The following is an 18,498-nucleotide window of genomic DNA, read 5'->3' on the forward strand; positions in this document are numbered from 1 at the left end:
TCCGACCGACACCTGCAGTAGCCACATTGGATCCTTCCTCTGACCGACACCTGCAGTAGCCACATTGGATCCTTCCTCTGACCGACACCTGCAGTAGCCACATTGGATCCTTCCTCTGACCGACACCTGCAGTAGCCACATTGGATCCTTCCTCTGACCGACACCTGCAGTAGCCACATTGGATCCTTCCTCTGACCGACACCTGCAGTAGCCACATTGGATCCTTCCTCTGACCGACACCTGCAGTAGCCACATTGGATCCTTCCTCCGACCGACACCTGCAGTAGCCACATTGGATCCTTCCTCCGACCGACACCTGCAGTCGCTACATTCGATCCTTCCTCTGACCGACACACACAGCTCTGCTACATGGTACATGCACACACACGGCTCTACTACACCCCAAACATCACACACAGTTCTGCTACATGGTACATGCGTTATGATCCCCACACATCACACACACAGCTCTGCTACATGGTACATGCACACACAGAGCTCTACTGCACCCCACACATCACACACAGCTCTACTACATGGTACATGCATTATGAACCCCACACATCACACACGGCTCTACTACACCCCACACATCACACACACAGCTCTGCTACATGGTACATGCATTATGATCCCCACACATCACACACACAGCTCTGCTACATGGTACATGCACACACAGAGCTCTACTGCACCCCACACATCACACACAGCTCTACTACATGGTACATGCATTATGAACCCCACACATCACACACGGCTCTACTACACCCCACACATCACACACACAGCTCTGCTACTTGGTACATGCATTATAATCCCCACACATCACACACAGCTCTACTACACCCCACACATCACACACAGCTCTGCTACATGGTACATGCATTATGATCCCCACACATCACACACACAGCTCTGCTACATGGTACATGCACACACAGAGCTCTACTGCACCCCACACATCACACACAGCTCTACTACATGGTACATGCATTATGATCCCCACACATCACACACAGCTCTACTACACCCCACACATTACACACACACAGCTCTGCTACTTGGTACATGCGTTATAATCCCCACACATCACACACAGCTCTATTACACCCCACACATCACACACAGCTCTGCTACATGGTACATGCGCGCACACACAGCTCTAGTACACCCCACACATCACACACAGCTCTGCTACATGGTACATGTGCACACACACAGTTCTACTACACCCCACACATCACACACACACACATATGTTGTAGGACATTTAATGACGTCTCCAGGGGGTGGAGCAATGACATCAGCAGGGCGGAGCATCAGAAGCACTCACACACATACATACAGACAAGTGGTGGTTAGTTTTTTGATACTGGAAGGCATACTCTGTGTCATGCACTATAGTGTATATTATGTGACATATTCCTTTAAGACCCCGATGGGTGCTCTATTTCCTGCTACTGATGTCTCATAATCTTCTACAAATCTTAACTTATAATGTAGAATTTGGGAAATGAACAGAGACGTTCTGAAAAAAGATGACGACATCCGAGCGTTACAAGTAATGGTGGCCAAGAAGGAGTCCGACATCCAGGCGTTAAAGGGTGCCGCTATATCCCCAGCCATACAGCTGGAAATGGCCAAACAAGACCTGGGCGAACTGCAGGGAAGCATTGCGATGGCTCAGTCAAAGTAAGTGCCCCCTGACCTTATCTGCCTGGACTGTTGTAACGCCTCATTTACATGCAATCATTATCGCACAAAATTCATTCAAACAATGGCTTTTCAGCTATAATCGTTGCGTGTAAACGCTGCCATCGTTCACTCTTTGGCTGAAGGATGATTTTTAGGTGAGCTTAAAATGTATCGTTCAGCCAGAGAGAGATAGCAGGGACCGCATGCTGTGTTCTCCACAGGAGCAGCTGATTACATTGTAAAGATTTGCAAACAGCTGCTGGAGGCTCATTTACACGCAAATGAGGGTAATACACTACTAATGGACTTTAGTGCCCATTAGCACTTTATGCAAAATGATCGCGTGTAAATGGGCCTTAACCCTGTATGATGTATTTGTAATGCAGGTGAAGTGTTATGAATGGCAGTATACATAGAGGCAATAAAGCTCAGCAAAAGAAAAACCTCTAGTAGTAGCAGTATACGAACCCTTCCACTCCATAGGAGGGCGCCATACTGGAACTTCACAGACTCATGCGGGATCCAGACAGGAAGAAGAGGACTGAGCACCCACAAGGTTACAGTCTGTGTTTTAGGCTCCCCGTTACGGTCGTTGTTCTGTTTGGTGGCTCTCTGTGGCTTTCTGCCCCCAGGCATGCGTTCCCCTGGACTGAGACTCCAGACACCCCTCTAATGCACTGGCAACGGGGTCATTACCACCATGCCCTCCAGACTGAGGCTGTGCTGCTGCCCATACCGCCACATCTCTCCTGTTCCACCACCGTCTCTCACTAGGACTGGTCACTGAGGTCATTATGACTTGGTCTGCAACTGAGTCATCGCTGGTCATTGCGAGGAGGGAGCAACGATGTCTTAAGACGCTGGGCCTGGCCACACTGGTCATCTGGGACGTCTTGCCTGCCATGCCACCGGGTCATCAGTGGCCATACTTTGGTCACCACAGTCACCATGGTCAGTCTTACTGGACTCTCCCTGTGTGGCGGCCTTTACAGTTGCCCCCTTCTGGACTTTGCTGGGCTTCTGGCTCACTTGGCCCTTGCTGCGGCCTTTCTTCACTCGTGACCCACTTTCATCGTCTTCGGCTATTTCCGTTGGGCCTCTACTGGTGGCCCTACCATTTTAGGTCCTTGTTACTGGGACCCACTGCCTTCGGTCCCCCAGAGGCCTGATCTGCATTGGCCCTTGCCACTCCGCCAGCAGGAGCATGCGGCTGCACACATGGCACACACTGCTCTTTCTCTAACGCTATTGGGTCTTCAGGGCCGGTGATGCACTAGCCGCATTACCACCTTTGTCACCCAGGGGGCGGACCTCTGCTAACTGTGTCATAGCGGAGACAGTGCGTCAGTCCTGGCATAGAGCGCCCGTCAGAGCAGCTAATGACACTCGTCACTTCAGTGGAGAAGCAATAAGATGCTTACAGTGATTCCTGGGCAACGGCATCATTCTCCTGCAGCACCCCTGCAGGACAAGAGTGGTATGGCACGGCGTCCAATCAGGACAGGATCAGCTCTTTGCAGCGGCTCCGTCGTTTGGCTAATAGGGTATCTCAGAGGGCTTGTTGTCCTAATAGGTAACCCATAGTGACGGCCAATATGCCTTTTTATGGCTGACTAGTGACAGCGGGGCTCCTGCTCTAACAGCCAGGAGAGCAGAAACCTCAGATGCTGGCAGGTTAACCCCTTACATGCCACATTCAATACCCGCTGCATCATGTAGCTTTTGTCACCCACCAGCACCCGCAGTTTGATCACAAGTTACAACGGAAGCCTGACAAACCTCTGTCTGCCATGTAACACGGCCTCCTGGGCTCCGCCTCCTGCAGATCCTGATAGGCTGCTGCCATAGAATGCACTACAAGTAACACAGCGCACTATTCTAGCGCTCCAATCATCACGTCTTCGTGAGGGACTAAAAAATTGTTTCAAAAAAGATCAATAAAGTAAACCGAGTTTTTAAAAAATACACATTTGTCCCATTAAAGGTTGTCTTTAAATAAAATCTAAACCTAAGAGACGTAATTAGTGTTACTGCGCTGGAAACGGCGCGCACAATGAGGACTTATTATCACGCACGGTCAGCGCCCTGAAATAGTGAGAAATGGAACACCAGAAATGGGATCATCCTCTGCGCCTCCCAAAAATGTAATAAAAAGCAGGACAAAAGCACAAGTCCTCCCAGCGCGGCCAGGGAATAGCGCGGCCAGGGAACAGCGCGGCTAGGGAACAGCGCAGCCCAGGAACAGCGCGGCTAGGGAACAGTGCCATCAGAGAACAGCGTCGTCGGAGAACAGCGCGGCCAGGGAACAGCGCAGCTAGGGAACAGCACCGACGGAGAACAGCGCAGCTGGGGAACAGCACCGGCGGAGAACAGCGCGGCTAGGGAACAGTGCCATCAGAGAACAGCATCGTCGGAGAACAGCGCGGCCAGGGAACAGCGCAGCTAGGGAACAGCACCGGCGGAGAACAGCGCAGCTAGGGAACAGCACCGGCGGAGAACAGCGCGGCCCGGGAACAGCGCGGGCACGGGAACAGCGCGGGCCCGGGACAGCGCGGCTAGGGAACAGCACCGGCGGAGAACAGCGCGGCTAGGGAACAGTGCCATCAGAGAACAGCGTCGTCGGAGAACAGCGCGGCCAGGGAACAGCGCAGCTAGGGAACAGCATCGGCGGAGAACAGCGCAGCTAGGGAACAGTGCCATCAGAGAACAGCGTCATCGGAGAACAGCGCAGCTAGGAAACAGCACCGGCGGAGAACAGCGCGGCTAGGGAACAGTCCCATCAGAGAACAGCGTCGTCGGAGAACAGCGCAGCTAGGGAACAGCACCGGCGGAGAACAGCGCAGCTAGAGAACAGCGCGGGCCAGGGAACAGCGCGGGCCAGGGAACAGCGCGGGCCAGGGAACAGCGCGGCTAGGGAACAGCACCGGCGGAGAACAGCGCGGCTAGGGAACAGTGCCGTCGGAGAACAGTGCCGTCGGAGAACAGTGCCGTCGGAGAACAGTGCCGTCGGAGAACAGCGCGGCCGGGGAACAGCGCGGCCGGGGAACAGTACCGGTGGAGAACAGCGCGGGCGGAGAACAGCGCGGCCGGGGAACAGCACCGGCCGGGGAACAGCGCGGCCGGGGAACAGCATCAGCGGAGAACAGCGCGGCCGGGGAACAGCGCCGGCAGAGAACAGCATCGGCAGAGAACAGCGTGGCCAGGGAACAGCATCAGCAGAGAACAGTGCGGCCAGGGAGCAGCACCGGCGGAGAACAGTGCGGCCAGGGAACAGCATCGGCAGAGAACAGCGTGCCAGGGTAGAGCGCCGGCGGAGAACAACATCGGCGGAGAACAGCGCGGCCAGGGAACAGCGCAGCTAGGGAACAGCACCGACGGAGAACAGCGCAGCTAGGGAACAGCGCAGCCCAGGAACAGCGCGGCTAGGGAACAGTGCCATCAGAGAACAGCGTCGTCGGAGAACAGCGCGGCCAGGGAACAGCACCGGCGGAGAACAGCGCAGCTAGGGAACAGCACCGGCGGAGAACAGCGCGGGCACGGGAACAGCGCGGGCCCGGGACAGCGCGGCTAGGGAACAGCACCGGCGGAGAACAGCGCGGCTAGGGAACAGTGCCATCAGAGAACAGCGTCGTCGGAGAACAGCGCGGCCAGGGAACAGCGCAGCTAGGGAACAGCATCGGTGGAGAACAGCGCAGCTAGGGAACAGTGCCATCAGAGAACAGCGTCATCGGAGAACAGCGCAGCTAGGAAACAGCACCGGCGGAGAACAGCGCGGCTAGGGAACAGTCCCATCAGAGAACAGCGTCGTCGGAGAACAGCGCAGCTAGGGAACAGCACCGGCGGAGAACAGCGCAGCTAGAGAACAGCGCGGGCCAGGGAACAGCGCGGGCCAGGGAACAGCGCGGGCCAGGGAACAGCGCGGCTAGGGAACAGCACCAGCGGAGAACAGCGCGGCTAGGGAATAGTGCCGTCGGAGAACAGTGCCGTCGGAGAACAGCGCCGTCGGAGAACAGCGCGGCCGGGGAACAGCGCGGCCGGGGAACAGTACCGGTGGAGAACAGCGCGGGCGGAGAACAGCGCGGCCGGGGAACAGCACCGGCCGGGGAACAGCGCGGCCGGGGAACAGCATCAGCGGAGAACAGCGCGGCCGGGGAACAGCGCCGGCGGAGAACAGCATCGGCAGAGAACAGCGTGGCCAGGGAACAGCATCAGCAGAGAACAGTGCGGCCAGGGAGCAGCACCGGCGGAGAACAGTGCGGCCAGGGAACAGCATCGGCAGAGAACAGCGTGCCAGGGTAGAGCGCCGGCGGAGAACAGCGCGGCCGGGGAACAGCACCGGCGGAGAACAGCGCGGCCGGGAAACAGCACCGGCGGAGAACAGCGCGGCCGGGGAACAGCACCGGCGGAGAACAGCGCGGCCGGGGAACAGCACCGGCAAAGAAGAGAACAGCGCGGCCGGGGAACAGCAGCGGCGGAGAAGAGAACAGCGCGGCCGGGGAACAGCACCGGCGGAGAAGAGAACAGCGCGGCCGGGGAACAGCACCGGCGGAGAACAGCGCGGCCGGGGAACAGCACCCGCGGAGAACAGCGCGGCCAGGGAACAGCATCGGCAGAGAACAGCGTGCCAGGGTAGAGCGCCGGCGGAGAACAGCACCGGCGGAGAACAGCGCGGCCAGGGAACAGCGCGGCCAGGGAGCAGCGCCGGCGGAGACCAGCGCGGCCAGGGAGCAGCGCCGGCGGAGACCAGCGCGGCCAGGGAGCAGCGCCGGCGGAGACCAGCGCGGCCAGGGAGCAGCACCGGCGGAGACCAGCGCGGCCAGGGAGCAGCACCGGCGGAGACCAGCGCGGCCAGGGAGCAGCACCGGCGGAGACCAGCGCGGCCAGGGAGCAGCACCGGCGGAGACCAGCGCGGCCAGGGAACAGCGTAGCCAGGCTAGAGTGCCGGCGGAGAACAGCGCGGCCAGGGAGCAGCACCGGCGGAGAACAGCGCGGCCAGGGAGCAGCACCGGCGGAGAACAGCGCGGCCAGGGAGCAGCACCGGCGGAGAACAGCGCGGCCAGGGAGCAGCACCGGCGGAGAACAGCGCGGCCAGGGAGCAGCACCGGCGGAGAACAGCGCGGCCAGGGAGCAGCACCGGCGGAGAACAGCGCGGCCAGGGAGCAGCACCGGCGGAGAACAGCGCGGCCAGGGAACAGCGCCACGCCCGGGATCTCTATAAAGCAGCATAAAAACCGGAAAGCTTTGTACAATCTCCCCTCCAAAAAATGTAAACAGTCCTCCAGCACATTATACGGAGGGCGGTAATATATACAAGTCCTCCAGCACATTATACGGAGGGCGGTAATATATACAAGTCCTCCAGCACAGTATACGGAGGGCGGTAATATATACAAGTCCTCCAGCACATTATACGGAGGGCGGTAATATATACAAGTCCTCCAGCACATTATACAGAGGGCGGCGGTAATATATACAAGTCCTCCAGCATATTATATGGAGGGCGGCGGTAATATATACAAGTCCTCCAGCACATTATACGGAGGGTGGCGGTAATATATACAAGTCCTCCAGCACATTATACGGAGGGCGGCGGTAATATATACAAGTCCTCCAGCACATTATACGGAGGGCGGCGGTAATATATACAAGTCCTCCAGCACATTATATGGAGGGCGGCGGTAATATATACAAGTCCTCCAGCACATTATACGGAGGGCGGCGGTAATATATACAAGTCCTCCAGCACATTATACGGAGGGCGGCGGTAATATATACAAGTCCTCCAGCACATTATACGGAGGGCGGCGGTAATATATACAAGTCCTCCAGCACATTATACGGAGGGCGGCGGTAATATATACAAGTCCTCCAGCACATTATACGGAGGGCGGCGGTAATATATACAAGTCCTCCAGCACATTATACGGAGGGCGGCGGTAATATATACAAGTCCTCCAGCACATTATACGGAGGGTGGCGGTAATATATACAAGTCCTCCAGCACATTATACGGAGGGCGGTAATATATACAAGTCCTCCAGCACATTATACGGAGGGCGGCGGTAATATATACAAGTCCTCCAGCACATTATACGGAGGGCGGTAATATATACAAGTCCTCCAGCACATTATACGGAGGGCGGCGGTAATATATACAAGTCCTCCAGCACATTATACGGAGGGCGGCGGTAATATATACAAGTCCTCCAGCACATTATACGGAGGGCGGCGGTAATATATACAAGTCCTCCAGCACATTATACGGAGGGTGGCGGTAATATATACAAGTCCTCCAGCACATTATACGGAGGGCGGTAATATATACAAGTCCTCCAGCACATTATACGGAGGGCGGCGGTAATATATACAAGTCCTCCAGCACATTATACGGAGGGCGGTAATATATACAAGTCCTCCAGCACATTATACGGAGGGCGGCGGTAATATATACAAGTCCTCCAGCACATTATACGGAGGGCGGCGGTAATATATACAAGTCCTCCAGCACATTATACGGAGGGCGGCGATAATATATACAAGTCCTCCAGCACATTATACGGAGGGCGGCGGTAATATATACAAGTCCTCCAGCACATTATACGGAGGGCGGCGGTAATATATACAAGTCCTCCAGCACATTATACGGAGGGCGGCGGTAATATATACAAGTCCTCCAGCACATTATACGGACCCCGGCGGTATTATATACAAGTCCTCCAGCACATTATACGGAGGGTGGCTTTAATATATACAAGTCCTCCAGCACATTATACGGAGGGTGGCTTTAATATATACAAGTCCTCCAGCACATTATACGGAGGGCGGCGGTAATATATACAAGTCCTCCAGCACATTATACGGAGGGCGGTAATATACACAAGTCCTCCAGCACATTATACAGAGCGCGGTAATATATACAAGTCCTCCAGCACATTATACAGAGCGCAGTAATATATACAAGTCCTCCAGCACATTATACGGAGGGCGGTAATATACACAAGTCCTCCAGCACATTATACGGAGGGCGGTAATATACACAAGTCCTCCAGCACATTATACGGAGGGCGGTAATATACACAAGTCCTCCAGCACATTATACGGAGGGCGGTAATATATACAAGCCCTCCAGCACATTATACGGAGGGCGGTAATATATACAAGCCCTCCAGCACATTATACGGAGGGCGGTAATATATACAAGTCCTCCAGCACATTATACGGAGGGCGGCGGTATTATATACAAGTCCTCCAGCACATTATACGGAGGGCGGTAATATATACAAGTCCTTCGGCACATTATACGGAGGGCGGTAATATATACAAGTCCTCCGGCACATTATACAGAGGGCGGTATTATATACAAGTCCTCCAGCACATTATACGGAGGGCGGCGGTAATATATACAAGTCCTCCAGCACATTATACGGAGGGCGGCGGTAATATATACAAGTCCTCCAGCACATTATACGGAGGGCGGTAATATATACAAGTCCTCCAGCACATTATACGGAGGGCGGCGGTAATATATACAAGTCCTCCAGCACATTATACGGAGGGCGGTAATATATACAAGTCTTCAGACGGCCGGGCTGTCGGAATTACTTGGTCCGGTAATGGAGAGGGTAAGCAGAGCTGATGTGAGTACCCGGGACTGGAGGACTCAGCGGACCTGGAACATGTCTGCCATACTTGTGGTCCTCAGAAGTATCCAGATAACTTATCTTATCTCCCAGAGGTCTGTTCCCTCATATCTAATGTCATCTTCTCCTGCCAGACCTCACACAGCACAGTAATGGACTCTCCATGTAATCTGTATATAGTCATACACCTCCTGTATATAGTGATATGGAGCATGCTGGTATAACCTGGGGATCTCCTGTATATAATTATATATGTACAGCTGGTATAAGTTATACATCTCCTGTATATAGTGATATGGAGCATGCTGGTATAACCTGGGTGTCTCCTGTATATAATTATATATGTATAGCTAGTATAAGGTATACATCTCCTGTATATAGTGATATGGAGCATGCTGGTATAACCTGGGGATCTCCTGTATATAATTATATATGTACAGCTGGTATAAGTTATACATCCTGTATATAGTGACAGAGCATGCTGGTATAACCTGGGGATCTCCTGTATATAATTATATATGTACAGCTGGGATTAGTTATACATCCTGTATACAGTGATATGCAGCATGCTGGTATAACCTGGGTGTCTCCTGTATATAATTATATATGTACAGCTGGTATATGTTATAATCCTGTATATAGTGATATGGAGCATGCTGGTATAACCTGGGCATCTCCTGTATATAATTATATATGTACAGCTGGTATAAGTTATACATCTCCTGTATATAGTGATATGGAGCATGCTGGTATAACCTGGGATCTCCTGTATATAATTATATATGTACAGCTGGTATAAGTTATACATCTCCTGTATATAGTGATATGGAGCATGCTGGTATAACCTGGGTATCTCCTGTATATAATTATATATGTGCAGCTGGTATAAGTTATACATCTCCTGTATATAGCGATATAGAGCATGCTGGTATAACCTGGGTATCTCCTGTATATAATTATATATGTACAGCTGGTATAAGTTATACATCCTGTATATAGTGATATGGAGCATGCTAGTATAACCTGGGGATCTCCTGTATATAATTATATATGTACAGCTGGTATAAGTTATACATTCCCTGTATATAGTGATATGGAGCATGCTGGTATAACCTGGGTATCTCCTGTATATAATTATATATGTACAGCTGGTATAAGTTATACATCCCCTGTATATAGTGATATGGAGCATGCTGGTATAACCTGGGTATCTCCTGTATATAGTGATATGCAGCATGCTGGTATAACCTGGGTATCTCCTGTATATAATTATACATGTACAGCTGGTATAAGTTATACATCTCCTGTATATAGTGATATGGAGCATGCTGGTATAACCTGGGTATCTCCTGTATATAGTGATATGGAGCATGCTGGTATAACCTGGGTATCTCCTGTATATAATTATATATGTACAGCTGGTATAAGTTATACATCCTGTATATAGTGATATGGAGCATGCTGGTATAACCTGGGTATCTCCTGTATATAGTGATATGGAGCATGCTGGTATAACCTGGGTATTTCCTGTATATTATTATATATGTACAGCTGGTATAAGTTATACATCTCCTGTATATAGTGATATGGAGCATGCTGGTATAACCTGGGGATCTCCGGTATATAATTATATATGTACAGCTGGTATAAGTTATACATCTCCTGTATATAGTGGTATGGAGCATGCTGGTATAACCTGGGTATCTCCTGTATATAATTATATATGTACAGCTGGTATAAATTATACATCCGCTGTATATAGTGATATGGAGCATGCTGGTATAACCTGGGGATCTCCTGTATATAATTATATATGTACAGCTGGTATAAGTTATACATCTCCTGTATATAGTGGTATGGAGCATGCTGGTATAACCTGGGTATCTCCTGTATATAATTATATATGTACAGCTGGTATAAATTATACATCCGCTGTATATAGTGATATGGAGCATGCTGGTATAACCTGGGGATCTCCTGTATATAATTATATATGTACAGCTGGTATAAATTATACATCCGCTGTATATAGTGATATGGAGCATGCTGGTATAACCTGGGGATCTCCTGTATATAATTATATACACTACCGTTCAAAAGTTTGGGGTCACCCAAACAATTTTGTGTTTTCCATGAAAAGTCCCCCTTATTCCCCACCATGCGTTGTGAAATGAATAGACAGTAGAGCCAAGACATTGACAAGGTTAGAAATAATGATTTGTATCTGAAATAACATTGTTTTTACATCAAACTTTGCTTTCGTCAAAGAATCCTCCTTTTGCAGCAATTACAGCATTGCACACCTTTGACATTCTAGCTGTTAATTTGTGGAGGTAAGCTTGTGAAATTGCACCCCACGCTTCTAGAAGCATCTCCCACAAGTTGGATTGGTTGGATGGGCACTTCTGGCGTACCATACGGTCAAGCTGCTCCCACAACAGCTCAATGGGGTTCAGATCTGGTGACTGCGCTGGCCACTCCATTACCCATAGAATACCAGCTGCCTGCTTCTGCTGTAAATAGTTCTTGCACAATTTGGAGGTGTGTTTAGGGTCATTGTCCTGTTGTAGGATGAAATTGGTTCCAATCAAGCGCTGCCCACTGGGTATGGCATGGCGTTGGAAAATGGAGTGATAGCCTTCCTTATTCAGAATCCCTTTTACCCTGTACAAATCTCCCACCTTACCAGCACCAAAGCAACCCCAGACCGTCACATTACCTCCACCATGCTTAACAGATGGCGTCAGGCATTCTTCCAGCATCTTTTCATTTGTTCTGCGTCTCACAAACGTTCTTCTTTGTGATCCAAACACCTCAAACTTGGATTCGTCCGTCCACAACACTTTTTTCCAGTCTTCCTCTGTCCAATGTCTGTGTTCTTTTGCCCATCTTAATCTTTTTCTTTTATTGGCCAGTCTCAGATATGGCTTTTTCTTTGCCACTCTGCCCTGAAGCCCAAAATCCCGCAGCCGCCTCTTCACTGTAGATGTTGACACTGGTGTTTTGCGGGTACTATTTAATGAAGATGCCAGTTGGGTACCTGTGAGGCGTCTGTTTCTCAAACTAGAGACTCTAATGTGCTTATCTTCTTGCTTAGTTGTGCAACGCGGCCTCCCACTTCTTTTTCTACTCTGGTTAGAGCCTGTTTGTGCTGTCCTCTGAAGGGAGTAGTACACACCGTTGGAGGAAATCTTCAATTTCTTAGCAATTTCTCGCATGGAATAGCCTTCATTTCTAAGAACAAGAATAGACTGTCGAGTTTCAGATGAAAGTTCTCTTTTTCTGGCCATTTTGAGCTTTTAATTGACCCCACAAATGTGATGCTCCAGAAACTCAATCTGCTCACAGGAAGGTCAGTTTTGTAGCTTCTGTAACGAGCTAGACTGTTTTCAGATGTGTGAACATGATTGCACAAGGGTTTTCTAATCATCAATTAGCCTTCTGAGCCAATGAGCAAACACATTGTACCATTAGAACACTGGAGTGATAGTTGCTGGAAATGGGCCTCTATTCACCTTTGTAGATTTTGCACAAAAACCAGACATTTGCAGCTAGAATAGTCATTTACCACATTAGCAATGTATAGAGTGCATTTGTTTAAAGTTAGGACTAGTTTAAAGTTATCTTCATTGAAAAATACAGTGCTTTTCCTTCAAAAATAAGGACATTTCAATGTGACCCCAAACTTTTGAACGGTAGTGTATGTACAGCTGGTATATGTTATAATCCTGTATATAGTGATATGGAGCATGCTGGTATAACCTGGGGATCTCCTGTATATAATTATATATGTACAGCTGGTATAAGTTATACATCTCCTGTATATAGTGATATGGAGCATGCTGGTATAACCTGGGGATCTCCTGTATATAATTATATATGTACTACTGGTATAAGCTAGACATCTCCTGTATATAGAGTATATGGAGCATGCTGGTATAACCTGGGGATCTCCTGTATATAATTATACATGTACAGCTGGTATGAGTAATACATCCTGTATATAGTGATATGGAGCATGCTGGTATAACCTGGGTATCTCCTGTATATAATTATATATGTACAGCTGGTATAAGTTATACATCCTGTATATAGTGATATGGAGCATGCTAGTATAACCTGGGGATCTCCTGTATATAATTATATATGTACAGCTGGTATAAGTTATACATCTCCTGTATATGGTGATATGGACCATGCTGGTATAACCTGGGTATCTCCTGTATATAATTATATATGTACAGCTGGTATAAGTTATACATCTCCTGTATATAGTGATGTGGAGCATGCTGGTATAACCTGGGTATCTCCTGTATATAATTATATATGTACAGTTGGTATAAGTTATACATCCCCTGTATATAGTGATATGGAGCATGCTAGTATAACCTGGGTATCTCCGGTATATAGTTATGTATGTGCAGCTGATATAAGTTATACATCTCCTGTATATAGTGATATGAAGCATGCTGGTATAACCTGGGTATCTCCTGTATAATTATATATATACAGCTGGTATAAGTTATAAATCTCCTGTATATAGTGATATGGAGCATGCTGGTATAACCTGGGGATCTCCTGTATATAATTATATATGTACAGCTGGTATAAGTTATACATCTCCTGTATATAGTTATATGGAGCTTGCTGGTATAACCTGGGTATCTTCTGTATATAATTATGTATGTACAGCTGGTATAAGTTATAAATCTCCTGTATATAGTGATATGGAGCATGCTGGTATAACCTGGGGATCTCCTGTATATAATTATGTATGTACAGCTGGTATAAGTTATACATCCCCTGTATATAGTGATATGGAGCATGCTGGTATAACCTGGGTATCTCCTGTATATAATTATATATGTACAGCTGGTATAAGTTATACATTCCCTGTATATAGTGATATGAACCATGCTGGTATAACCTGGGGATCTCCTGTATATAATTATATATGTACAGCTGGTATACGTTATACATCCCCCTGTATATAGTGATATGGAGCATGCCGCTATAACCTGGGTATCTCCTGTATATAATTATATATGTACAGCTGGTATAAGTTATACATCTCCTGTATATAGTGATATGGAGCATGCTGGTATAACCTGGGTATCTCCTGTATATAGTGATATGGAGCATGCTGGTATAAGTTATACATCTCCTGTATATAGTGATATGGAGCATGCTGGTATAACCTGGGGATCTCCTGTATATAATTATATATGTATACAGTTGGTATAAGTTATACATCTCCTGTATATAGTGATATGGAGCATGCTGGTATAACCTGGGTATCTCCTGTATATAATTATATATGTACAGCTGGTATAAGTTATACATCCTGTATATAGTGATATGGAGCATGCTGGTATAACCTGGGGATCTCCTGTATATAATTATACATGTACAGCTGGTATACGTTATACATCCCCCTGTATATAGTGATATGGAGCATGCTGGTATAACCTGGGGATCTCTTGCATATAATATATGTACAGCTGGTATAAGCTGGGCATCTTCCGTGTGTGATATCGTCTCGCAGCAGGTCGGCCCCATGTTATGTGTTGTGATTCCAGAGACAAGAGCAGCCATTGATGCGGTCAGGGTCGCCTCCTCCGCCTGTTGTTTCTGCGCTCCCACACATCTGACACTCTCCCTATACAAACAATCAGCAGTTCAGCCATTGACTCATTATGGGCTGATTCTGAGCTGCATTGTGTTCTCCTACTCCAGTCACATCCAAAGCTGCACTCAACATCATGCTGTTCGCCCGTGGCAGCCGACTCTGCTGTGTTCTCTGCTCTGCAGACATCATGTGACAGAAGGCTCTGGTCTTCCCTGTAAGCAGGCGGTTTGAGTGCAGCTTCGGCTGTGATTGGTGTCTGATACATCATTTCATTCACTTGTTGTCTTGTTCCGATTTTCGGCACGCAGAGCCCTAATTGTGAGCCGTGCTTGTGTGACCGCTCTCCGCAGGTACGAGGACGAGTGTTCGCGGCGTTTAACCCTCGAGGAGGAAGTCATGGCGTTGGCCCAACAGATGGAGGCGCAGACGTGTCAGCACCGGCAGGTGGGCGCTCCTGGAGTCAAGCTCCTGCTTGCTGACAGTTTCCAATAACTAAGGCCGCTGGGATTGAGGATGCCGGAGCGGTCAGCGGGATGTGGCGCTGTCCCCGGCCGTGCGTGCCTGTATTGAGGATGACCGCGGACGCTCGCCGGCGGACAGGCGCCGCAATGACGCAGATAGCGCAGCCTACCAGCCATGTCAGTCGTGGCGGGCCGCGGATCGGACGGCTTCCATCGGGCGCTCATGCTCTATTACTGCGGATCGTACATGCGGGGGACAATCGCGGATTCCGCAGACCCCCGGCCTAAAGCGTTGTGTTCGGGGTCCGTCACGCTGGCGGCGCTCGTCTGCACGGCAGCCATGCTGCTTCTGGCGAATGACAATAGGAGTTTGTATTGTTAGAAACGCGTCGCACGAAAGGCGCAAGTTCAAGCGATAAAAAGGAGGAAACGCGGGAGATGAAGAAAAAGCGGAGCGCAGCGCGCCGGGCGGCATGAGTGAGGGGACCACTGGAGGGCGCCGGCTTCATGATTCTGCGCCATTTCATCGCCCGTGTGACACCGGCCTCCGGCTGCTGACGGAGCGCCGGACCTTCTCGGCCCCGCCGCCGCGCTCGCGTTCCTCCCGCTCTTGTATTCCTGCAACTTTCTGTGTGAGCGCGATTTATTTTGCAAGAATGGCGCATCGCGGATCACGGTTTTTCCACACGTAAAAAATCGCATCGCACTCCGGGGAACATCGCAGGTTTACGAGCGCGAAGGCGGAGATCCTCGGATCCATATCGCGCCTGCCTGTGTGAATCCGGCCTCATGGAGGAGTCCTCCCTCTCTTATAGGGTGGGGAAGAGATCTGTCGCTGTACAACTAATCAGATCTGCCATTCAGGAACTAGGGAAAGCTGGGTGACCACCTAATGTGGGCGGCAATGATGACAGTGATTGTCACCAGCTCTCCTCCGTCCTGAGCGGTACGATCATGTGAGTGAGGATAGATTGCTCCACACCTAGGAAAGCTTGTTCTCTGGTTTCTGGAAAAGTTGGGTGGTCAGCTGTCATAAAAACCATCCTGGCTGTCAGCAGTCCTGAAGGCAGGACTGTGTAGCTGCATGGGAGCGAGAGAAAGACTGCTGCATATGTAAGAAAGTTGGGTGATGGACTGTAATGATGACCCCGCATTCTGCCACCCAGCTTTCCTAAATTCCTGAACAGAAAAACTATGTAGCGAGTGCGAGAAATCAGTCTACATTTACGAAATTTGCCTTCTGGTATCTGGGAAAGCTGAGTGGCGAGCTGTAATAATGACTGTGCATTCCGCCACCCAGCTTTCCTAGAGTCCTGATGGGACTATGTAGCAATATGTGAGCGAGGTTTTGGAATATCTGGGAGTTTGGTGATGGTGGGTAACGAGGGTCACCCAGCTTTCCCACCACTACTGCAGTATATCATTGGCTCTGTGTTGTGTGTTGTCAGGAGTCGCAGGAGCTGCGAGCCCAAGTGGGCCAGTCCGAGGCCCGGGCCCTCCGGCTAGAAGAGCAGCTGCGCCGCGGCGGCCCCGCCATGATGGAGACCCTGCAGAAGCTCCAGCAGGCCAGTGAGGCAGAAGTGAGGAGACTGCAGGACCAGAGCGAGACCGCCTACAGTCAGAGCGTGAGTGTCTGGGCCCATTACAGGGTATGATGGCTGTCAGTGAATGGAACCACCGTGTACAAGTGCAGGGCAGTGCGCCCCCCCCTACACCGATACATTGGGACAAGTAAATAACAGGGCTTCTATTCACTGACAGGGAGCAGAGATCTTGGAAATGGTTACAGACTTGCAGCTTGTAAACAGGAAACCCCTTCAGTTCCTAGATCTCACTGCTGCCCCCGGCCCCCGGCGCCCGTTGGGGGTCCCTCAGCCCTTGTATCTGGGGGCTGACTATAGATCCCCGCAGCGATGGCTTCCATCGTCTCTGCGCAGCGTGACTCATCCTGTGCTGCTAATTTTAGTGTCCTCCGTTATATAAGCGCTGTCTGTGTCGCAGGAAGGTACAGGGGGGCGAGGATTGGAGAGCCCCCCAGTCCTTGTGTCTCGTCCGCCTCCAGACGGTCCTCCTAACTAAAGGGGAATCGGGCCAATCAGATGTAGCAGAGCCGTATCAGTAATGCAGCGTGATGATTCCCTGCACTAACTGATCGGCTCTCCCTGCCTGGGATTGTGGTGTCACCAGTGCGGCAGCTGACAAACTCAGCTCTACTGCCCCGGACAGACCTGGTTCTGCAGCATATTATAATCTCAGCACTGCTACATATGAAAAACTCGGTTCTGCAATGAACTATAAACTACTCTGTTACTGTGTATATGACAAACTCAGATCTACTGCATCTGACAAACTTGGCTCTGCTGCATCTGATAGACGCATCCGTTTGCAACTAATAAACTGAGCAACGGTGAACCTAAAATCCCTCCCCCCCAGCTCTGCTGCATGCGGTGCACTCGGCTCTGCAGCATATCACAAGCTCAGCTCTGCTGCATGCGGTGCACTCGGCTCTGCAGCATATCACAAGCTCAGCTCTGCTGCATGCGGTGCAGTCAGCTCTGCAGCGTATCACAAGCTCAGCTCTGCTGCATGCGGTGCACTCGGCTCTGCAGCGTATCACAAGCTCAGCTCTGCTGCATGCGGTGCACTCGGCTCTGCAGCGTATCACAAGCTCAGCTCTGCTGCATGCGGTGCACTCGGCTCTGCAGCATATCACAAGCTCAGCTCTGCTGCATGCGGTGCACTCGGCTCTGCAGCGTATCACAAGCTCAGCTCTGCTGCATGCGGTGCACTCGGCTCTGCAGCGTATCACAAGCTCAGCTCTGCTGCATGCGGTGCACTCGGCTCTGCAGCGTATCACAAGCTCAGCTCTGCTGCATGTGGTGCAGTCGGCTCTGCAGCGTATCACAAGCTCAGCTCTGCTGCATGCGGTGCACTCGGCTCTGCAGCGTATCACAAGCTCAGCTCTGCTGCATGCGGTGCACTCGGCTCTGCAGCATATCACAAGCTCAGCTCTGCTGCATGCGGTGCACTCGGCTCTGCAGCATATCACAAGCTTAGCTCTGCTGCATGC

The 18,498-nt window shown here is 50.4% G+C and overlaps 1 protein-coding gene across 5 annotated transcripts in view; it reads left to right on the forward strand.

Moving 5' to 3' along the window:
* The window catches only part of LMNTD1 (lamin tail domain containing 1), a 99,972-nt gene that overhangs the window by 20,979 nt on the left and 60,495 nt on the right, over positions 1-18,498 (forward strand). For 2 of the 5 annotated variants that reach the window (XM_066590147.1, XM_066590145.1), the window contains exons 4-6: positions 1,507-1,695; positions 15,318-15,411; positions 16,877-17,053. In XM_066590147.1, the coding sequence (XP_066446244.1) occupies positions 1,507-1,695; positions 15,318-15,411; positions 16,877-17,053 (460 nt within the window). Of the gene's footprint in view, positions 1-1,506; positions 1,696-15,275; positions 15,412-16,876; positions 17,054-18,498 lie in introns of all 5 variants that reach the window. The other 3 variants (XM_066590148.1, XM_066590146.1, XM_066590149.1) reach the window with 3 other exon arrangements.

Source organism: Eleutherodactylus coqui, chromosome 2, assembly GCF_035609145.1.
Source record: "Eleutherodactylus coqui strain aEleCoq1 chromosome 2, aEleCoq1.hap1, whole genome shotgun sequence".
Taxonomy (NCBI): Eukaryota; Metazoa; Chordata; class Amphibia; order Anura; family Eleutherodactylidae; genus Eleutherodactylus; species Eleutherodactylus coqui.